The following is a 23,486-nucleotide window of genomic DNA, read 5'->3' as shown; positions in this document are numbered from 1 at the left end:
TCTCTTGTTTTTCTTTTGGTGTCTGCAGGGTCTGTGTTGATTTACTTGTTTTTGTTTCTGATATTGTTATAAGTGTAAATTTCCCTTTGGACACTGCTTTAACTGTGTCTCCAAACTTTTGATATGCTGTCTTTTCAATTTTTATTTTAACCCTTCAAACCACGGGTTGTTCAGAAGTGTTACTCAGTTTCCAGGTATTTATAGACTTTCTTGTATTCTCTCTATCACTGATTTTTAGGATTTTCCATTCCGCACTTTTTATGATTTCTGTTGTTTTATCTTTTGAGGTTTGTTTGTGGCCCAGGATATAGTCTGTGTTGGTGTATGTTCTGTGAGGCCTTGAAACACATGTGTATTCTGTTGTTGGGTGGGGTATTCTATAAATGTTGATGGAATCGCATTGGCTCTTGGTGGTATCGACTTCTCCTTGCTGGTTTTCTGGTTAATTGTTCGGTTGTTGACAGAAGGATGTTGAGGTTTCCAGCTGTAGTTGTGGATTTCTTTGTATGCATTTTCAGTCCTGTCAGAGTTTGAGTCATGTATTTTTCAGCTTTGTTGTTTGGTATAAACACATTTAGGATTGCTTGTCTTTCTGATGGATTGATCCTTTATATAACGTCCTTTTCTCTGATAGCTTTCTTTGCTCTGAAGTCTACTCTATCTGCCATTCATATAGCCATTCCTGCTTTCTTCGGGTTAGTGTTTGCATGACATATATTTTTCCATCTTTTTTCTTTAAGCCTGTTTGTATCACTACATTTGAAGTGAGTTTCTTACAGGCAGAATAGTTGAATCATGTTTTTAAATCTGCTTTATTAATTTAGATCTTTTAATTAGTAAATTTATTAATATTTAAGGTAGTCGTTTACACATTAGGACTCAAGTTTGCCATTTTGTTTTTGTTTTCTGTTCAGTTATTCATTTGTCCTGTCTCTCTGCCTACTCGTGGGTTACTTGAGTATTTTAAACTTACGTTTAAAATTTGTTTTTGTGTTTATGAGTGTATCTCTTTAAGTCTTCTTAGAGGTCCCTCTAGGTTTTCCTTATGTGTAGCTTTTCACAGTTTACTCGTGGTGTCATTTTACCAATTCAAGGGAAACGCAGAAACTTTACTTTTGTCTCTTTTATTCTTCCCTGGTTACCGTGTAATTAAATATTTCCTTTACGTACATTTAGAACCACATTTAGAGACAGTGTTATAATCCTTATTTCAATTGTCACATAATTTAGAAAACCCAAGAGAAGGAAAGTGTATTTGTCTATATTTTTGATTACCATGTTTTTTTTCTTCCTTCTTGATGTTCCAGGGTTGCTTTAAAAAAAAAAAAACAACCAAAAACCCAAATCACTTCCTTTTTGTTTAGAGAGCTTCTGACTTAAGGAAGTCATTCATTAAGTCGTTCCTTAAGTCATCCTTTTAGGGTAGGTCTGCTGGTGACAGATTGTCCTCGTTCTGCTTCTCCTGAAAGCGTCTTAATCTCATCTTACTCCTGAAGGACGTTTCCACTGGCCGTAGCATTCTGGGTAAAGTCCCTTTCTTTCAGCACTTGAGAATTTTTGTGCTACTTCCTCTGTCCTCCATGGTTTTTGGTGTGAAATCCATTTCTATTCAAGTTTTCTCTTACAGGTAAGGTGGTGTTTTTCTACCACTACTTCCAAGGTATTTTTCTATGTCTTTAGTGTTCGCAGGTTTGATGTGATGTGTCTTGGTGTCTATTTCTTTGTTCTTTTTCCTGTTTGGTGTTTGAATGCTTCTTGAATTACATCCTTTGCCAAGTTTGGGGAAATTCCCACCCTCGTTTCTTACACTGTGAACCCAGTCTTCTCTTGTCTCCTCTGGGACCCTGACAGCATGTGCGTTAGATCTTCTGTTGGAGCCCCTCAGGCCCCTGGGCTCTGGCCGCTTCTCTCTCCCAGTCTGTTTTGCTCTCTCGTTTAGAGTGCACGAGTTCTGTGTGCATGTTCACTGATGCTTTCCTCGGTCAGTTCCAGTCTTCTCCTTAGCTCATCCACAGAGCTTCTTACTTCGGTTACTGTGTTTTTCATTTCTAAACTTTCCATTTGGCTCTCTATATCTTTTGTTTCTTTGTTGAGTCTTTCTATGTTGCTTTATTTGTTTCTGGTATATTCATAACTACCTGTTTAGGCATTTTTGCCATGGCTGCTTTAAAACCTTTGTTACATAATTCTAACATATCTTATTATCTTAGGGTTGGTATCTATTCATTGTCTTTTATTCACTTCTCCAGCATTCAGAAGTTCTTGGTTCTTAGTATGATGAGTGATTTTCAGTTGAAACCGGGACATTTTTGTGTTATGCTATTAAATATTGGATCTTATCTGACCTGTGTTTTGGCTGGCTTTCTCTTGACACCATTCTGGCAAAGGAAGAAATATTAGGTGGAGATAGAAGTCCAGATTCCACACTCAGCCTCTGTTGACATCTGAGGTGGGGGTGGGCTCCACGTTCTTGCTGGATGGGAGCAGGGCTTTCCACTCCCCCCGCCCCCGCCCCGGTCTCCAGGGAGACTGCAGTGGCTTTTTACCACTGGCTGATGGCGAGAGTCCTAATTCTGACACTACCCAGTGGGAAGCTGGACAGATGCTTCTTTCTTTCCCTCTCTTTCTTTCTCGAGGTATACTTCATTACAGTGTTACATGTTGTTGTTCAGTCACTAAGTTGTGACCAATTCTTTGCGACTCCACGGACTGCAGCACCCCAGGCTTCCCTGTCCTTTACTGTCCCCCGGAGCTTGCTCAAACTCATGTCCTTTGATTTGGCGACGCCATCCAGCCATCTCGTCCTGTGTTGTCCCCTTGTCCTACTGCCTCCAGTCTTTCCCAGCATCAGGCTCTTTCTGAGTCAGCTCTTTGAATCAGGTGGCCAAAGTAGAGCTTCAGCTTCAGTTCAGTCATTCCACTGAATATTCAGGGTTGATCTCCTTTAGGATTGACTGGTTTGATGCAGTCCAACGGACTCTCAAGAGCCTTCTGCAGCACCACAGTTCAAAAGCATCAGTTCTTCTGTGCTCAGCCTTCTTTACCAGGTGTACAGTATAGTGATTCCCAATTTTAAAGGTTATGCTCCATTTATAAGCACACTTGTACACTATCCTTACAGCTTATTTTATGTATAATAGTTTGTACTTCTTAATCTCTTACTGCCGTCACGCCCTCCCCTTCTCTCTCCCCACAGGTAACCACTAATTTGTTCTCTGTAGCTGACTATGTTACCTTTTGTTGTATTCACTAGTGTGTTGTATTGTTTTGATTCCACATGTGTTACCATAACAGCATTTGTCTTTCTGTGTCTGACTTACTTAAATTTAGCAGAATATGGAGGGATGCTTCTTTACTACTGGGTTTGGGGGTGGAAGTCCAGGCCCCTCTTTTGATCCTCACTGATGTTGTGAGGTGGGGGTGTGGTTTGTTATCACTCAGCATGGATGAAAGTTCCCATTCCTAATCTCCCTTTTTTTAACTCTACGCCAGAAGCTTTCACTGTGGCATCGTTCCCTGCTTTTATTGGTATTTCCAGGTTGGTGGCTCCTTCTGCTCCAAGTCGGAAATATATGAAGCAGAAAGAAAACCAGAAAACTCACTGCCATGTCATTCCTTGGGCTCTGAAACTGTGAATCTGTCTTTTTCTCTCCACCTTTCCCAGCTTTCTTATGTCTGCTTCATATGCAATGTCCAGAGGGTTTGTTGTTGTTGTTGCACTTAGTGGGAGGAGTAGGAAAAAGTACCACTAGTCATCTGAGAAGTGGAACGGCTCATCTTTGTTTTCGAAAGATGTCTTCCTGGGGGATGGAAATCCTGTGTGACACTTTTCTCTCTATGCGTGAGAGTTGTCGCTCTGCGCTCTTCTCTTGCTCGTTTCCAACAAGTCTCTTGTCAGGTTTACCTTTGTTCTTATACACGTCATTTATTTCCACCTGCTTTAAATGTTTTGTTTTTATCACTGTTATAAGTAGCCTTCTGTTTGGGTTTTGTTGAAGTTGATAGAACTGTAAATTTACTCTTTGCGTTTGTATGCCTTTTCAGTCATTAAAAAAAATGTTTATTATAATTGTGCTAAGTCACTTCAATTGTGTCCAACTCTTTGTGACCCTGTGGCCTGTAGCCCACCAGGCTCCTCTGCCTGTGGGATTCTCCAGGCAGTAGTGGAGTGGGTTGCCATGCCCTCCTCCAGAGGATGTCCCCAACCCGAGGGCCGAACCCGTGTGTCTTACAGCTCCTGCGGTGGCAGACAGGTTCTTTACCGCTAGCATCACTTGGGAAGGCCCCATATTTATTAACATTAATAAATTAACATTTATAAGAATTATTATAATTACTATATGGTTAACGTCTTTACTGTACACTCTGTTAACTTGGGGGGTCAGTTTTATGAGTTTTAATACAGGTACAAGTGCACGTAAACCACCACCTGTCAGATGCACGACTGCTCTGCCGCTCTTCAAAACTGCCTTGCGCTGGCCCTTGGGAAACAGTCATCTCTTAAAATATTTGTCCTGTCTCTTCGCCTTCAGACTCCAATTGCATGTGTACTGGGGATAGCTGGAGGTGGTCCCATAGGTCACTGATACGCTTTTTTGTTCCTGTTATTTTGAGAGGTGTTCTTTTTTTTTGAGGCTTGTGTTCCATAATAGAGAACCTCTGCTGCGGAGTCTTCACATCTGCTGGTCTTTCCTTCTTTTGTTTCTAATCTGTTATTAAGTCTACTTGTTGTGTTTTTCATCTCAGAAACCCTACCTTTCATCTGTAAAGTAGATTTGGTTTTATTTCTGTGTCTCTCCTTAACATGCCCTTTTTTCTACATCCTTGAGCATGGAAATACATATATATATATATATATATAAACTGTCTTTTTTTATTGTCCTTGTTTTTGAGGACATTTCCAGGTCTGTTTCTGCTTATCTGCTCCCTGTTATTGGTCTTTACTGCCTTATTGCATGCCTTGTGCTCTTCGGTTACAATTTTATATTGCTGGGTGCTAGATTTTCTTTTTATTCCTGTAAATATTTTTGAGCTTTACTCTGGGACGCGGTAATGTTAACTGGAAATAGTTTGGACCTTTTGAGACTTTACAAGCTGTGTTAGGCAGGACCGAGCCGCCTTCAGTTTTAGGCGTTTCTTGAATTCAGTGTCATTGGCTTTTGGGGCCACATGATTCTTCATTGTAGAGGCTGCTTGCTGTAGGGTGTTGAACAGCATTTGTGGTCTCTGCCCACTAGATGCCAGCAGCACCACTTAGTATGAGCTAAGGTGGTTTTCATATTTTTAAAAAGCTGTTAAAAAAGTACAACAGAGACCTCTGTATGTGGAAAAGCTAGAACACTTGAGATTTTGAAAGGAGACATTCCTTTACTGTTTGAGACAAATGGTAGCATAAGGAAAGAAACTTCTAATTTCTCTAGTATAGACAATAGTTAAGAGCACAGGCTTCAAAATTAGAAGGGTATGATTTGAGCCCAACTATGTGCCTGCCCCTTAATCACTATTTGGCATTGGGCAAATTTTAACTCTCTGAACCTGTCTTGTAAAATAGAGCCAATATACATTTATCACTTAGGTTTGTTGGAGAATTAAATGGAAATGAGTAAAAGTATATAGCTCAATAACAGGACACATAGTTCTGTTATCCTTGTTTCAGGAGTGTGCTTGTGTTATTTATAATACCCCTTGGTGTACATACAGTGTCATATTTTGCTAACTTGGAGGATTATCATCTGTTATCTTTCAGGTCATGCAGAAGGATTTTGCATGATGTGTACAATGCAAGCACATATCACCCAGGCACTCAGTAATCCTGGGGATGTTATTAAACCGATGTTTGTCATTAATGAGATGCGGCGTAAGTATCCTTTGTAGTAGTTCATATGAATATTTGTTAGCCAGTTGGTCTTAATGATCTGACTGGTGAATGATGAGCTCCTTAGGTATTGCAGCAAACAGTTTATTGTGTATGAATATGTCTTTAACGAATAACAGGTTTTTAGCAAACCATTTATTATGTAAAAACATTTTGAAACCTAAAGCAAAAGATGACAATATAGTAAAGAAGGTGGTATTCAGTTTGATATATAAACAAAATAAAAATTATAAAACCCTCAAATTTGTTAATAAAATTGATAACTTTTGCAGCATTTTTCCTAGATATTTGGATTTCTATGCTGAGTAATACTAACTATTGTCCCACCGATTTCTTTAAATAGTTTTCAGTTAGCTTTAATTCAATAAATAAGTATTAACTATACATAGTGACAGGAATTATCAAAATAAAGTTAATTATATTCTTAAATAACATTTTATACTCAGAACTTAGCAGATTTGTGGATAAATTTCACAAGTTTCTATATAATTTTTAATGACTTTACAATCTCCTCTTGCATTATAATGATTCTGATAGGTTGCATGAAATTTTTTATGCACTTTCTGCATGTTTTTTGCAGTAAGCTTTTGTATTATTTTAATTAACTGAGTTGGAATAAAAAATGCTTAAAAATAAAAACCTGACTCTTAATCTGGTATCTAGCTGGGTAATTATAGGGATGGATAATTACACAGTGACAATTTATAATCCTTTTGCCTAAAAAGCTGCTGAGGATAAAGAAGTGTTATCTTGGCCTTTGGTACTATTAACAGGCTGGAGAAGACCATGAAAATTTTTTTTAAACATTGCTGGGTCTTAGCAAAATTTTAGCCAGGGGTGATTTTGTTTGTTGAATTATATGTCTATATTACATATACTGATATGCACATGTATACAGACATGGACACATATATGGCAGACATAATTTTTTTAAACCTAGTTCTTTAAGAGAATGCTATTGGTGTGTGTATGTACATACATCTACGGACACACACCCCCCCAACTCTAGACATATATGGTTAAATAATGAAATTGTCATTTTTGTAGGTCAGAATTTGTGGGATGTGGTCAATTTCATATGATTCAAGTTAATACATATCTATATATTCATTCACATAAAATTATATGAATATTTATACATCTGTATTGTTTTTCATTGTCATTTTGGCTTGTGGCTATTTAGTCAATTAGAAATAGGACTGAGATGTTGCTGTGCAGTGGAGAATATGATATGTTCTCTAGGTTATTGGAATAGAATTAGGTAGGTTCACACTTTGTGTTTTATATAGATTCTCTTAGGGAATTCTAGCACCCAAGTTAAGATATGTGCACTAACATAACATTTGAGACAAATTTTTGAAACAATAACAGCTAAAGTTGAGTTTATTCAAGATCATTTTATTGCTGAAGACAGAGTCTCTGGGCTCTCAGAAACTCCAGCCCATGTGGGCTTTTAGCGGTCTGTAGGGCTCATCCTAGGTGTTCTCAGGGGGAACTTATTAATGCTGTTTCCTCATAAAATAGTTACCTAACCAGTATACTGTCATAAGATACAACCTCGAGGGGGAGGACAGCCTGCGCGTATGATAGGTGATGATAAGGCTTTGTCTTTCCTCAAATTCTACAGGCATAGCCAGGCACTTCCGCTTTGGAAACCAAGAAGACGCCCACGAATTCCTTCAGTACACTGTTGATGCTATGCAAAAAGCATGTTTGAACGGCAGCAATAAGTGAGTCAACACAGCATCAGTCGCCCGCCGCCCCGCCCCGGCCGCCCTGCTGGCTGGCGGAACTCAGCGCGGCCTTCCAGGAGGGGTGCGCCGCCCCCTGTCAGCTTCACCGTTAGACTTTGTGCAGCCTCTTCCTCAAGTGGTTTGCCTTATTTTAAAATGGTTGAAAGTTTAAAAGGTGTACTTCCTATCTCTAGCCTTTGAAATCTGTGTTTGTTCCCTTTGTCATTGGGGTCAGTTACCAATCCCTGAAGTTTCTTCTTTAAAATCTAAACATGGGCTCAGGAGAAGGATGGAGAAACAGACACGTCGTAGCCCACTTGCTGTTGCTTCGACACCCCTGGCAGGCCTGCATTCCCTTCCTGCGGCTGAGGGGCCGGGCGCTCAGTGTCTGGATGGTGCTGGGCTGCAGAGCAGGGTCCTCACACTTGGGTCCCAGTCCTGCTCTGGGTGACTGCCTCTTGCTACCTGCTTCAGGGCCAGAGTCCTGCCCTGATTTCCGAATCCCTTCTTAATACCATCCGACCGCTTCTCCTTGCCCCAGACATCTTTGATTGGGCAAGGCTGTTCTCTGGCTGTCCCCATATCGTGCGACTCTCTTGCGTGAATTCTCATTCTTTTATGGATGTACGTGGTTTTAGCATCAGTTACAGCACCTCTTATTTTTGCAGAATGCTTCTCTCATCTCACTCTTTGATTTTTTTTTCAGATTGGACAGACACACCCAGGCCACCACACTCGTCTGCCAGATATTTGGAGGCTACCTAAGATCTAGAGGTAAACTCTTGGTTTTAAAGGTTGATAACTGTGGTCTGGCATGTGGTGTAAAAGGATGCAAGGGCTCCGAAAGGCTTAAGAAGGGCCCGTGTGTCTCCCTGCTGGCCCAGACTCCCATCCCCATCCTCCGTCAGCCCCTGGCCCAGCCTGTGGTTATCCTCCCAGGAGCTTCTTGTGCTTGAACAGCCTGGGTTCTTCTCACACCGGAAGCTTTCTAGCGTTTTCCGCACACGCAGGTCTAACACGGCCTTTCGCGGTTGCAGTAGCGCTCCGTCCAGTCACCAGGGAGCTTTGGGTGGTTTCTGACCGTCGTTGTTGTCACCACGAGTGCTTTATCGAGCACCCTCGTCTACACGTAGCGCTACGTGCACGTAAAAGTGTACGCACGACAATTAGTTACAATTTTTGTATCGAAGGATATGTGATTTCAAATTCTGGTTTTGCCATATTGCTCTTCCAAGAGGTTATACCGGTTTACACTCCGGCCAGCAGTGTGCGTGCACCAAATCAGTGGCTCCCACTGTGTAGTAGGAACACGTTTTGCCCAGTCTGATAGATGAGAAAAGTACCTTATGGTTTTTGTTTTGTAAGTGTGTGTGTGTGTTCTGTCATTTCAGTAGTTGATATTGCCATGCTGATTATACTTTGCTTATCCTTTGTGTTTTATTTTTATTTCAGTCAAATGTTTAAATTGCAAAGGTGTTTCAGATACTTTTGATCCCTATCTCGATATAACTTTGGAGATAAAGGTAAGTTTGGTAGTTGTGGTGGTAGTCAAGTTAAACAAAAATTAGTCATAATTTATTTATAGTTTATTTATTTATAGTTCTCTTACAATTTAGACTACACTTGTTAGAGAATATGAATTGAAAACTTTAATATGCTAAGACTTAATTAGAGGAGCTTATTGAAACTTTGTATTAGGCATCATAAAAAACTTAAAACATTGAATAATTTTATTAAATGACCTTTATTAACATTAAAGGGTTAATGTTTATTAACCCTTTGACCTTTAATCTTAATAAAACCAGATTGTGATGCCTATATCAGCCAAATTTAGGTGGTGGTTATTTCTTTAGAAACTGTCTTTTGCTTCTTGCATTTTCCGAACTCTCCCATTTTTTGTTGTCTGAAACTTTTGTTTTTCTGATCTCAAGTGTGATACATGCTAACGATAAAAATGAGAAACGCTGCAGAGACATGTGTGAGCCTGTCCCCCAGAATGAACACTGCTAACAGTTTGATATAAACTGCTCCAGAGCGTCTGTTTACTGTTGGCACTGACGGGATTACCCCTTTAGTCTGTTGGGCCACTTGCTATTTCCACTCCATCTTGCTGGGCCTGCTGCGTGCCGTGCGTCAGCCAGTTTCCATGCCTGCTTCCTTCCTGGTAGATACTTCGATTTTGTCCCTGTTTTATGCTACTGTAAATAATGCTGCGGTGGGCAACCTCTGTTTTTTTGTTTTGGCCACACTGTACGGCTTGCAGGATCTTAGTTCCCTGACCAGGGATTGAACCCAGGCCCTCGGCAGTGAAAGCATGGAGTCCTAATCACTGGACCACCAGGGAATCCCCTGTTGTTTTTTTTAATTGGGGGTGGGGAGGGCAATAGCTTGGTGTGCACATGTGTAAAACTGAACACTATAATGAAAAAAGCCTTTTTACATAAAATTTGCGCTTGGCTTTATCCTCTGGAGGCCTCTCTTCTTTTGCTGACAAGCGGCAGTGAGTGGTCATGTGCTCTCGGTGCTCTTCTGTCCCCAGGCTGCTCAGAGTGTCAACAAGGCCTTGGAGCAGTTTGTAAAGCCGGAACAGCTCGACGGAGAAAACTCGTACAAGTGCAGCAAGTACGATGGCGGTGCTGGCGGGCGGGGAGGGCAGGCTTGGGGTGACAGGGCTTGGCGTGTCTGCCTGACCGGCAAGGTTCCTGTGAGCTTCCAGGACCGCCTGAGAGGACCCTGGCTCTGTTCCCCGAGGGCCAGGGCACCCGAGTCTCAGTGTTAACACTCCTTAGACCCGGGGGAGGCGGGGCCTCAGTCCTGGGGAGCTGGGTGGAGGGGAGGGGTAAGACCATCCACATGTTAGTGCCCCCGCGTGTGAAGGTGCCTGGGGTGGCACGTGTGTGTCACAGCATCTCCAGGGACCCGGGTGTGAAGGGTTGGGGCGGGTGGAGCATTGCTTTGTCCCAGAGCAGTCAAGGATCTCTCTCTTTCATGGTTGTTTCCCAGGATTTGGGGCAGTACCTGCCAGAATCCTCAAGTTTGAGTCGTTCTGTTGTTTCCCCATGAAGTCAAGAGGGCCTATTTTAAGAAAGCCCTGTTTCTTATGGTTTAAGTAGATGTTCCCTTTAAGGGATAGCCGCTGGTTTGGTTCCAGACCAGCACAATAAAGCAAATCTTGCAGTAAAGCGAGTTGCATGAATTTTTTTGTTTCCCAGTTTATAGAAAAGTTACGTCTACCTTATACCGTAGTTTTTAAGTGTGCAGTAGCATTGCGTCTAAGAAACAGTGTACAAACCTTAATTTAAAAATACTTGTTTAAAAATGCCAAAATAACTAGAAGAGTAACATCAAAGGTCACCGATCAGAGATCATCATAACAGATACAGTAATAATGAGAAAGCTTGAAATATTGCAGGAATTACCAAAATGTGGCACAGAGACCTGAAGTAAGCAAATGCTTTTAGAAGGATGGCCCAGTAGACTTGCTCCACGCAGGGGTGCCGCAAACCTTCAGCGTGTGAAAAATACAGTATCTTCAGAGGGCAGTAAAATGTGGTACCTGGGTTCACTGTTTTGGGGAGAAGGCCCCCTTTCCTCCTAAGACCAGAGGGATGCTTCCTTTGTTTTAAACCTCACGGACGTTTCTAGGCTTTTCCTTGCTTCTGTATCTGGGCTTTGTTTTCACAGAGTTCTTCTATCAGCCGGTTTTTCAGTTTGTTTTGAATTGAGAGAAACTTCTATAAATCTAATTTTTAAGATGTCAGTGGCCTGATATTTCAGAACTGCCCTGTGGCTTTCACTCATGCTAATTAAGCCATCTCCCAAATTTCAAATTTTAATATTTTCACTGTTGGATGAAAAGGGTGGTATTTCTCATCCAGTACCCTTCTTTTGGACACTTAATTAGACTGTTGTAGAGAAATAACAAGGGTAAGACGAAAAAAGCAAAAAACAACCAACCCACATGAATCTTCTTAAACATCTGTTTTTGTTTTTTTCCCCAAGGTGTAAAAAGATGGTTCCAGCTTCAAAGAGATTCACTATACATAGATCTTCTAATGTTCTTACTCTTTCTCTGAAACGTTTTGCAAATTTTACTGGTGGAAAAATTGCTAAGGTGGGTAGATAATATTATTAACAACTGTTTATGCTGAGCCTTTCAAGGCTTAACTGTCCAGCAGCTACATGGAAGTTTTATTACCTGATTTTCTAAGTTCTTCCAGCACTTGTTAGTGGAATAAAATGTCAAAGAACTGAGCTCAAAGTTTGCTGTGTGTGTTTACAGAGTGTGTGTGTTTTCGTCTGTATCCCTTAGCTGACTAGACTTTCTGAAGGTCACACCTGGTGCTTTTTATCCGCGTTTGGGCGTCATAGTTGGTGAAGGTGCTGAGTGGGTTCAGGGAACGCTTATGGCATTTCAAGTCCAAAGATTTCCCAGCCAGACCTTGCCATTCTTTGACCAGAGTTTGTTTGCTTGTTTATTCGTTTGTTTTCTGATTGGTAGTATACTGACCTTTCCCATTTTCTTCCCACTTTCTGAAACTGAAAGTGGTCAGAAATCCAGTAACATGCGGAATAAATAACCTGCTCCTGAATTGTTAAAAATAAGCAATGACTTCAAGTCCAGACTTGTGATTGTTAACTGTCCGCTTTGATGGGTTTGGAGAACTCACATAGTCTGGATCCTTACTTGCGTAAAGAAAACAAATACAGGGGGATTGCACTAAAGACACGTAGAGTCAGGCGTCTCCGGGTTAGGTCTGTCTTCCAAAATGAGGCTGCGGTGTTGGGTCCCTGCTGGAGCACCACAAGGCGCCATGTGCCCTGAGCCTCCCGCCCTGCCCTGCGTGTATGGACGGGATGATCTGCACCTTCAGAGATGATGTTCCTTTTTTCTCTCTTCATACTTGTGTAGGATGTGAAATACCCTGAGTATCTTGATATTCGACCGTACATGTCTCAACCAAACGGAGAGCCGATCATTTATGTTTTGTATGCAGTCCTGGTACACACTGGTTTTAATTGCCATGCTGGCCATTACTTCTGCTACATAAAAGTAAGTTGTGTGGATTTTCTTAATTACTCTATTTACAGTACACTGTAAGATACCACTGGCATTCTTGGGAGGGAAGGGGGGCTTTTCCAGTTGACCTGTGGTAGCCCCTTTTTCTTACAGGTCTCTGGATTGAGGCTCCCCATGTACCTGATCGAATCTGATATCTCTTTTGTTGGCTGTCTTACAGGCTAGCAACGGCCTCTGGTACCAAATGAACGACTCCATCGTGTCTACCAGTGATATCAGATCGGTACTCAGCCAGCAAGCTTACGTCCTCTTTTATATCAGGTATTGTCAGGAAAGTGCACTTCCACCTTTTCTGTTAAGTCAGAAAGAATGCTTCACTTCATCAGCATGCTTACATTCCATTGTTTGGTTAAACAGCATCTCGGTGGTGGGGAGAGTAAGGAAGGTATATTTGAGAGTGGGCCATACGTTTACTGTAGCTCTCAGCTCTTCGGCAGGTTAAAGAAATGCACAGAAGAAGGGACGGGAGAAGCCACAGAGGGCTTCTGCTGCTGGCAGCAAATCGGGTGGGCTGGCAGGCCGGGGAGGCAGTGAGCAGAGGCCCTGTGAGGGGACTCCTGAGTGCCTGGTGTGGTCATCTCTCAGCCCCGGGCACCAGCAGCCAGCCACGCCCCCGGCCAGGCCCGGGCCTGCCCCCACCTGCTGCTGCGTGTTACTGATTCGATAATTCCTCCTGGAGATGTGGGGCCTTGGGGCAGTCCGTTGAGTGCTCCAAGGTATATCCATTGGTAGTAACTGGAAATTCAGAACATCCTCAAATTGCCAACAATAGCAGATCACATAAATGGTAGCGTGTGCATGTGACGAAATACAATGCAACTGTTAAAAGTGGTTTTTATGATGTTTTTTAAAATGCTATGAGAAAGTGCTCTATATATGGAGGAAAAGCAGTTTGAAATTTTACACGCTGATGTTGAGGAGATCAGTCCAGGCTAAAGCCTGGAGGAAAATCCACAAAATCTGGATAGCAGGTTCCTTGAAGGGGTGAGGGGAGGCAGAATGTCTTTGTTTCTTTCTGACTTTTCAGGATAGCACAGATCTAAGTGATATGTATTTAGAATTAGAAAAATGGAAAACAAAAGAAAAATAGCTTTAAAAAAATTACCCCCCCCCCCAAAAAAAAAACCTTTCAGCTAGAATACATAGATATCAGATCAGAATCCACAGTGGCCCTTTGTCTGCTGACCTGAGCTCCCAGTGCCAGCCTGGGCTGGGCCAGGACTCTGTGCACTTCCCCAGGTCGCGTCTCCTGTTGCCGAGGGTGGGGTGTGCGTGAGCTCTTTGGGGGGTGTCCCATGTTACCCTGAGCACTGTCACTGTCTGTCCCCAGGTCCCACGATGTGAAAAATGGAGGCGAACTTACTCATTCCGCCCACAGCCCCGGCCAGTCCTCGCCCCGCCCGGTCATCAGTCAGCGGGTTGTCAACAGCAAACAGGCAGCCTCGGGATTCATTGGCCCACAGCTCCCCTCGCACATGATGAAGGTAACCTCCCGAGCAGAGGGTCCAGCCCTCTACTCAGTGCTGCAGTGGTGGCCCTGACCTCGTCCACAGCTGAGTTTCGTATCCACAAAAATGGATTCAGGCCGTTTATTAGAAAATACTTCAAACGTAGGGGAAATCTCTGAGGACGAACAATGTGATCCAGAAGGAAGTAGGGGTATGAGTCTGTCTAAACACTGGGGATTTGATCTCCCACCCTGGACTCCGTTCACTTCATGGAGTAAATATTGAGGGGTTCTCGATTCATGCTGGCCTCCAGGAAGAGATGCTTGTACAGAAAGAACAGTCGCGTTGCCTCCATTTAGCCCTTTCAGGGGTGTGACGTTTTCTGCCTGCTGTCTGGCTGGGCCCTATCACACCCCTGAGGGCTGCTCAGAGCGAGCAGAGGGTATGCTCTCTGGTTCCTGTGACATCAGCGTCCTCAGTGGAGGCCTGGCTTTTGCTTGACGTAAATGTTGAGACCGCAGACGTGTTGACATAGCTTGTACACACCGTGGAATAATCCTGCCACCTGTGCCATGGTGTCATAACAGCCTTTCAGTTTGACAGGGAGCCACAGCCTCAGTGCTGTAGGGAGCTGGCCAGGCAGCAGGTCCTGTGCTGGGCTCGGCCTGAGTGACGTGGGACAGGCCAACTGCAGAGCATCTGCCCTGTGTGGAAGGGCGGCTGCTGCTGCTGATTTGTCAGGAAATGTTTTTGCTTAACTATGAAGCCTTCCCTTGTAGCTCAGTTGGTACAGAATCTGCCTGCAGTACAGGAGACCTGGGTTCGATCCCTGGGTTGGGAAGATCCCCTGGAGAAGGAAATGGCAACCCACTCCAGTATCCTTGCCTGGAAAATCTCATGGACAGAGGAGCCTGGTGGGCTGCAGTCCATGGGGTCTCAAAGAGTTGGGTACAAATGAGCGGCTAAGACTTCTAGTGTGAAAGTGAGTCACTCAGTCGTGTTTGACTCTTTGAGACCCCATGGGCTATACAGTCCATGGAATTCTCCAGGCCAGAATGCTGGAGTGGGTAGCCTTTCCCTTCTCCATAGGCTCTTCCCAACCCAGGGATTGAACTCAGGTCTCCCACACTGTAAGCAGATGCTTTATCAGCTGAGCCATTATCCAGTGGTAAGTTAGCAACTAATTCAGATACTTAAGAAAACATTTTGAAGGCCAAAGTTCCTCTATGAGGCAGAATTCACCCATGACCACCGGTGTGCAATTTCTGGGTTTTAGCAGCAAAAGCTGGGATGTGGAGCGAAATAACTACTTGAGTAAGGGTGGGAGGTCAAAGAGGCAGGGATGGCTAAGCGAGCGTGTCCGTCCACATGACTGTCGCCGCATTCCTGGGGCCCTGGGAAGTCCCCAGGGCTGGCCTCCTCCTGCCTGAACTGCCAGGGGCTCCCAGAACCACGAAGGAGAACCTGTGTGACGCCATGCCCAGGAGGACCTGCTGCTTTCTGCCAGAGCAGTTGTTCTCCGACAAAAGCCATTGTCCCTGTTTACCAGAAATGAACTCCCAGAAAACTGGGGCCTGTGAAGGTCCGGGGCGGACAGGCCCGCGTGAGAGGGCGGTGTTGCTCATTCCTCCTAGAGAGAGAAAAGAGGGCCGGAGTGGGAAAGGCCTGCCGCCTGAGGTCTTGAGTCTGGTGGTTTCTGGAGCTCTCACCTGACTGTGGTCTGCTTGTCCCCAGAACCCCCCTCACCTGAACGGGACGGGACCACTGAAGGAGACGCCGAGCAGCCCCATGTCAGGCCCCAGCGGGAACTCCAGCGTCAGCAGGACTGGTCCTGTGAGCGCCTCCCCGTCTGTTCAGAACTGGTCAGTTAACAGGCCCTCAGTTATTCCAGAACACCCCAAGAAACAGAAAATCACGATCAGTATTCACAACAAGTTACCTGTGCGCCAAGGTCAGTCTCAGTCTAACCTTCACAGCAATTCTTTGGAGCACCCCAACAAGCCCGCCCCCTCTTCTACCATTACCACTTCTTCTGCAATACAGTCTACCTCGAGTGCCCCCACGCCGCCCGCCTCTAGTAAGGTCCCAAAGCAGATGGCCCCGAGGGAGGCCTGCTCCAGGCCCATGATGAACGGCAGGCCCAGGCTGAGCGCTGGCGTGCTGGTCCCCTACGGCGCCGAGTCCTCCGAGGAGTCTGACGAGGAGGCCAAGGGCCTCGGCCAGGAGAACGGCCGCGGGCTGACCGAGAGCGCGTGCTCCCCTGCTCTGGACGCTGAAGACGGCGACGCCTCCCCGCACGAGCTCCAAGAACCTGTGGCTCTAAATGGTGCTACTGGTCTGGACAGCGACCCGACGGAAAACGGCCTGCCCTCGGACGGGGCCCCTTGCCCAGGCCAGCCCGCGCTGCACTCAGAACACCCCTTTCCCAAGGCAAACGGCCTCCCTGGGAAGGTGAGCGGCTGTGGGGTGGCGGGCAGGCGGGCTTCCCTTCTGCCCTCGTGTCCAGCGGGTCACATGGCTGGGTTACAGGAGGCAGAGGCGTGGCACTCACTGCTGAAAAACATCTTTTTTTTCTATCCTAGTTGATGCCTGCTCCTTTGCCACCTCTTCCAGAAGACAAAATCTTAGAGACCTTCAAACTCGGCAGCAAAGCCAAAGGCTCGGCAGAGGAGACTAGGTAAGACGGCTGTCTCAGGGCAGCAGGATGTGGGACCAGGGTGCATCCGCTCGCAGAAGGCCTGGAATGAGCCTTCTTGAATAATCATCTGTAGAACTCGTTGATTTTCCTGGTGGGAAAGTCAGGTAAACAGTTATCGGGGCCTGTTAGTCCAGCGCCCACCTCCTCTCCCGCAGAGCCTCCCCCTGCCGGGGCCTTGTTGGTACATGTCTGACCAGCCAGCACGTCCCACTCAGCGCCCCCAACAGGCGCCCGAGGGTGTGCAGAGGGGCTGGGCAGGGAGTCTTGCTCTGTTCAGGAGCAAAGGCTTTGTTATGCTCTCTCTAGAGCTCTGAGATTAAATTAAGGGTCAGTGTGGTGTGTCTCCATGCTTAAAAAACACACGTCAGTGTCTTGACCTTAGCGTACATAACGTGATGGGAGTAAAGGCAGGGCCGTGAGGCGGCAGCTGCGATCACCAGAGGGACAGCCCGGGACCTGGCACCTCATGTCAGTGCCGTGACGGCCTCCTGGAGGACAGCTCTCGGCCAAGGTGTGACTGTCTTTAGCTGGACACCTGGGCGTGTCTGTGAAGCAGCCAGTAACAGAGCTGAAGTTTTCTCCACATGGACCTCAGGCTGTGGGCGCCTGGCTTGTTCTGCAGAACTGCCTGCCTCAGCCCCTCCCTACTGGTGCTGTGGTCTCCCCCATCACAGGGACAACCCCCATGCACCCCATGTCAGAAGGGCCCTTGCGGGGGACATGCCCTCAGCAAGAATCCCAGTCAGGAATGTTCCCAGTCGAGCCTAAAAAGGGGGCAGCCTGAGCACTCAGTCCCTGGCACCACGGCTGTCTTCGTCTCTCCCCTCATCTGGTTCAGCTTGTCTTCAGATGGAACGTGCGTGAGCAGAACAGATGACCTGTGATGGTCACACCCCAGCCACGTGCGCCCCAGCCATGCGCACCCCAGCTGCACGTGCGACCTTGAACCTCTGTAGTGACCTCGCGTGTCTTCTCTCTCCCAGACCAAAAAGGGGGCCCGCTTTAGGGTTTTTCTTGTTTTCTGGCAGCTTTCCTTAACTTGAGGAGTCCGTCAAAAGCATAGCAGAATTCGTTTACTGCAGCAGTGATTCCTCAGTTTATTGGCAATTCAGGGAGCTCTTGGCTCTGTTGGGAGGTAACTACTCTGCCTCTGAGGCTCCAGGAAAATTTGGAGAAAAGGGATCCAGAGAAAAAGTAAGCGCCCTGTCATTATTTGACTTTTTTGATGGTCTGGACTTAGTTACTGAGAAGAATTAGAAAAATATTTGAAAACCAGAGGCACTTAGAATTGCAGAGTTATTAGTGAAAAATGAAGTAGGCTTGATAGAAATTTTTACATTTATGTACAATGAGAAAACTTGAAGTTTCCAAAAATGATAAGCCCAGTTTTAGGTTTCAGCCAGATACAGTAAAGCCATAAAATATTTAGTAAATAAATGAAGTGTTTGTCCCTGTAGCCCATTGACAAAAACCCAGAGAGCAAATGAGTAAATGACCCCTGTCCTTCTCTGTCTCTGCGGGGCTGCAGGACACCTGGCTCAGAGGAGAGGCCTCTGGAGCATCCGGAGGCGGAGCTGGAGGCTGGCCGCTCCCCTCCCGGTGATGCCCGGGACAACCTGGAGTCTGTCTCGAATCTCAGCAGCAAATTCAAGAAGGCTTCGCCGCCCTCGGACCCCAGCATCAAACCTACCAAAGAAGAAGTCTCTGAACGTGTTTCGGCAGAACCTGAGGAGGCTGTACCGAGTGCCAGCACCTTTTGTAACCCCGACAAGGACGCCCTCGGGGACGATCAGCTTTTGGCACCCTGTGACCCTGGGAATTTAACAGACGATCAGAGCAAACCGTCCCCGGACGTGGGAGGGACGTTACCAGAGCGGCCCCAGGACCCGGTGGCCGCGGAAGCCGCAGGGAGGCTGAGCCCAGGTCCCTCTGTGCCTTCTGAGGGTGACCATGAGCCCGAGCCCTTGGGTCACAGCGGTCGGGACAGAGGCTCGGATGCGGAGGGTCCCTCTAAGAGCATGGGAGTGTCCACAGATGAGGCGCCTTCTGCGCAGCTAGACACGATCACAGAAAACCGTCCTGAGGGGCCCCCCGAGCGCAGCAGCAGTGAGAGAGGGGAAGACAGTAAGGCCGGGCAGAAGGCCCCGGAGCCGTGTCTGGTCCAGGAGAAGGTCAGCAGCCTAAGAAAGGTCGACCGAGGACATTACCGCAGCCGAAGGGACCGCTCGTCCAGTGGCGAGCATGCACGGGAGAGCCGGAGCAGGACCGAGGTGCAGCATCGGCGGAAGCGGCCCCACCGAGAGCACGAGCGGCCGCGGCCTGAGCGGCCCCGGCCGGAGCCCTGCGCCCTGGCCCCGCAGCCCCCCTGCCCCAGCTCCCTGGCCAGGTCAGGCCACCACCACTCCCGGAGCAGGGGCGCCCCTGACCAGGAGTGGGGCCGCTACCACCACGCCGAGGGCGACCATGCCTGGACCCGGGAGAAGTACTACCCGGACAGGCTGCGCTGGGAGCGCTGCCGGTACCATCACGACAGGTCCCCCCTGTATCCCAGCCGGGAGCCCCGGGACTGGCGGCCCTTCCACGCCGAGCGAGAGTACGAGCGGGCCGGGCCCTATGGCGGCCGGCCTTACAAGGACCACTACAGAGGCCGCAAGGGCTACGAGCTGGTGGCCAAAGAGAGGGACCGGCACCGCTTCAGCAGCCCCCGGGCGGGCATGGCCCACGCGCCCCCTCCACACCCTGCCGCCAAGTACACCCACGACAGGCTCAGCTTCGGGGCTGAAGACGGCAGCTGCGACCTGGCCGCACGGTTTCACGAACATGACAACATTAAGTCACGGAAACGGAGATACGATAGCCTCGAGAATGAGAGTCACGTAGAAAAGAAAGCCTGGAGAAGCTTACAGAAGGACCCTGTAGAGGAGCCCAAAGTGAAGAAGCACAAAAAGTCGAAGAAGAAGAAGAAATCCAAAGACAAACACCGGGACCGAGACTCCAGGTGAGGGGCGGCTATGCGTGGGGGGCGCGCCCTCCACACCCAGCCTGGGGATGGGTGAGGGCTGTGTCGTGCGTAGCTTTCATCTCGGTGGGTTTGGGACTGCCCTGTTTTTATCGATTCCTTAGCTCTGTTTTAAGCTGTATCTTATTATGCAGTTTTATAAAACACCTAAAAACTTGGTCTTTCAAGATGTTGCTGCGTTCAGTTGGTGCTTTGTAACTGAGTACACGTGCAGCATTCGGGAGGTTAAAGCTTGGGATTCTCCGACTTCACGGTGGTGGTGGTGGTTAGTTGCTCAGTTGTGTCCGACTCTTTTCGACCCCATGGACTGCAGCACTCCAGGCTTCCCTGTCCTTCACCATCTCCCAGAGTTTGCTCAAGCCCATGTCCATTGAGTCTGTGATGCCATCCAGCCATCTCATCCTCTGTCGTCTCCTCCTCCTCCTGCCCTCAATCTTTCCCAGCATCAGGGTCTTTTCCAATGAGTCTGCTCCTCACATCAGGTGGCCAAAGTATTGGAGCTACAGCTTTAGTATCAGTCTTTCCAAAGAATATTCAGGGTTGATTTTCTTTAGGATTGAGTGTTAACCTATTTATTCACAGATGTAGTTATAGTTCTATGTCTGTTGATAATCTCCAACAAACTGTCCAATGAGATTTCAAACTGAGTTTCCATTTCTCAGTTTGAAATCTCATTGGGAAGTTTGTTCTCGTATTTTTTAAAAGCTAAATTGGTCAGCAGTTTTCTGGAAAATGACTTCTCCGTGATGACAGGACTGAGCACAAACACAGTTACTACACACTGGTGTCTCTTAAGATCGAAACCCTGGGAAGAGATTACCAGAAGCCACAGGTGAAGAGTGGTTACTTGAAGGAAAAGGAAATCAAACCTCCTTCCTCTGTGTGCCTGACACACCCAGTAAAGATACTTTTTCCTTCAGCCACTAACTAGTTGCAGGATAAGTTGGTGGAGTCCTTTCTTCCTCTGGTGTTTTGGCCAGAGCTCTTCTCCCCAAAGTTGAAGGTTGCGGTGGGGACAGGTTGAAACTGGTGAGTTTATGACCCTGGACTTAAATTATTACAGTGAAAACCGCATGTTTGATTAGGAAAGAGTTTCACTTGTGTGTGTGTAGTGAAGGTCCACAGAACGGGGTGTGAGTCAGAGAGGACCAGTTCTCCTTGGGGCGGCTTGCTTTCCTGGTGGTCCTAGTCCTGGCTTTGTCTTCGACAGGCATCAGCAGGATTCAGACCTTTCCGTAGCGCACTCTGACGCTGACCTCCACAGACACAAGAAGAAGAAGAAGAAAAAGAAGAGACACTCGAGGAAATCAGAGGACTTTGGGCGAGATTCAGAACCGCGCTTGCCCAAGGCAGCCAGCTGTGAGACTGTGGACCATTTCCGGAAAGCCGAGGGCGCCTTCCCCCTCGCAGACGGCCTGCCGCTGGAGGGCGCGGCACCCTTCTGTGAGAAAACCAAACACTTCAGGATGGAGAGCCGGGAGGTCAGGTGTCGTCTGTCCCAGTGCGACCAGGGTAAGGGGGCGCGCTGGGAGAGCGGCAGTGGTGAGGGGCGCGCTGGGAGTGGTGGCCTCAGGCGCCCTTCCCTTGGGGAGGAGGCGGTCGCTCGGGGGAGGAGCCTCACAGGGCGGAGCAGCTGTCAGTCTCGCTGAGCCCCGCCTCACGTCCTCACCCGGCTCTCGCGAGGCCTCCGCGCGGCCCCTCGAGGCTGGTGGGAAAGCTGAGCGAGGTAGAGCCAGGAGCCTGTGCAGTGTGTGGCTCTGGGCGTCTGATTGGGGACAGAACTGTTCATACGCCATGTTTGACAGAAGTGTTGTGGTACCTCCTTTCTCTCCCGGGTCCTGAACCTCTGCCCGTTGTGAGGAGACCCTGGAAGTCTGTCTGGTGACCGGTGCGCAGGCATCACGCCTCGGGCCCGGGTCTCGGGCACTGGCTCCCGGTGGGGTTCCCAGGTGACCGCAGGCTGCCGAGCGCTGGGATTCTTGTCTGCCCTGCAGGGCTTGGCCCACTTGTAACTTCCTAGTCTCTCCTGCTCTGACCGCTCTGGAGGCAGCCCTTCTGGCTTTCTCAGGTGTTCCCCTGACCTTCGACCCTAGAAGGAGTGCTGAGCCTTGCAGGGGGCCGGGCCGAGGGCGGGGCGCCGCCTTCACGTGGCCTGCCGGTTGGGAAGGATTGGACGTTTTTAAATGGTTGCTGCTGCTGCTAAGTCACTTCAGTCGTGTCCGACTCTGTGCGACCCCATAGACGGCCGCCCACCAGGCTCCGCCGTCCCTGGGATTCTCCAGACAAGAACATTGGAGTGGGTTGCCATTTCCTTCTCCAATGCGTGGAAGTGAAAAGTGAAAGTGAAGTCGCTCAGTCGTGTCCGACATTTCACGACACCATGGACTGCAGCCCACCAGGCTCCTCTGCCCATGGGATTTTCCAGTCAAGAGTACTGGAGTGGGGTGCCATTGCCTTCTCCTTTAAATGGTTGGAAGAGTCCAAAGAAGACTTTAATTTCACATGAAAATTTTGTGAAATTGATGTGTCAGTAAAGCTGCGCTGCAGCCCAGGCCCCGTCCGTGGCCCTGCGGAGCTGGCGGAGCCCGGCCTGGGCCTTCCATGCTTACCCCCCACCCACCCCGACCCCCGAGGTGCCCCCTTGTGACCCTGCCTGCCGTCCGGGAGCCCCAGAGGCCATGGGTTCTCTACCGTGTCCTGGACCCAGGGAGGAGTCATGCTGGTTCGGGGAGGACCCCCTCCAATGGCCCACAGTCACGTGATGGTTGGTGGAGGAGGGACAGATGGCCGCACAGCGCCCTGGCGTTTGGGAGAAGCAGAGATCATGAGAGGTGGGGTGTTTGGGGAGGGGTGGATGCCGGGGGTGCTTGGAGCAAATGAGAAGACTCGTGGGGCCGTTAGGAAAGGGAAGCTATGTGTCCTTTGCTCTGTTTGTTAAGATGGCAACAGTGTGCATTTCCACCTTGGTTTCCACAAACATTTCCGCAGTTTGGGGCAGGGGCTGGGTGAGATGAGTCCCTTCTGACTGCGTGGGGTGAAGTGGTCCGGGCAGGTCCTCGGGAATTCTGCCTGTCTGCCTGAATCTTCCCCTTCAGGCTGCAGGTCTGTGGTGAGGAACACAGCCAGAGGCCGCCAGCCCACCATGGGCGTGGCTCACCCACAGAGCTGGCTCAGGGGACAGTAGGTGGCACGCGAAGCCCAGTAGTGGACATGTGGTGGCCCACATGCAGGTCTCCAGGGGCTGCAGGCGGGGGGACCCTTTCCTGTCTTCGATCTGATGGCATCTGATGACGCTTGGACGCCCATACTGTCCTGACCTCCCGGCAAGGGCCACCCCCGAGGGCCCAGGCCCAGCACCGCTGTCAGCTTTCAGAGGACGGACCTCTTTGCCTGCCTGCCTGTGCTGGCGCCTTGACCACTCTCCTTTCCTCCAGACTCCTGTTCTGTGGCATCATCAAGCTCTGGAGGTCTTTGACCCAACGTGAAATGCTGATTGGTTTGCTGGGATCAGATTGGGCTGTTCCCACGGGGACGTGGCCCTCAAGTCACCATGAAGCGTTTTCAGTGAAACCCTTGGAAGCACAGCTCGTGTAGGACTGACTTCAGGCAACAAACCTGTTTGAGAACTGCTTC

General features: G+C 47.9%; 1 protein-coding gene across 1 annotated transcript in view; it reads left to right on the top strand.

Moving 5' to 3' along the window:
• The window catches only part of USP42 (ubiquitin specific peptidase 42), a 43,156-nt gene that overhangs the window by 17,691 nt on the left and 1,979 nt on the right, over positions 1-23,486 (top strand). The window contains exons 4-16 of the mRNA XM_027527493.1: positions 5,747-5,857; positions 7,503-7,605; positions 8,315-8,382; positions 9,061-9,131; positions 10,148-10,230; positions 11,611-11,722; positions 12,521-12,661; positions 12,849-12,949; positions 14,019-14,172; positions 15,871-16,587; positions 16,719-16,813; positions 18,363-19,832; positions 21,064-21,365. Of these exons, the coding sequence (XP_027383294.1) occupies positions 5,747-5,857; positions 7,503-7,605; positions 8,315-8,382; positions 9,061-9,131; positions 10,148-10,230; positions 11,611-11,722; positions 12,521-12,661; positions 12,849-12,949; positions 14,019-14,172; positions 15,871-16,587; positions 16,719-16,813; positions 18,363-19,832; positions 21,064-21,365 (3,528 nt within the window). The remainder of the gene's footprint in view (positions 1-5,746; positions 5,858-7,502; positions 7,606-8,314; positions 8,383-9,060; positions 9,132-10,147; positions 10,231-11,610; positions 11,723-12,520; positions 12,662-12,848; positions 12,950-14,018; positions 14,173-15,870; positions 16,588-16,718; positions 16,814-18,362; positions 19,833-21,063; positions 21,366-23,486) is intronic.

Source organism: Bos indicus x Bos taurus, chromosome 25 (genome assembly GCF_003369695.1).
Source record: "Bos indicus x Bos taurus breed Angus x Brahman F1 hybrid chromosome 25, Bos_hybrid_MaternalHap_v2.0, whole genome shotgun sequence".
Taxonomy (NCBI): domain Eukaryota; kingdom Metazoa; phylum Chordata; class Mammalia; order Artiodactyla; family Bovidae; genus Bos; species Bos indicus x Bos taurus.
The sequence above is the reverse complement of the archived record's forward strand: the minus strand, read 5'-3'. Positions and strand labels throughout refer to the sequence as shown.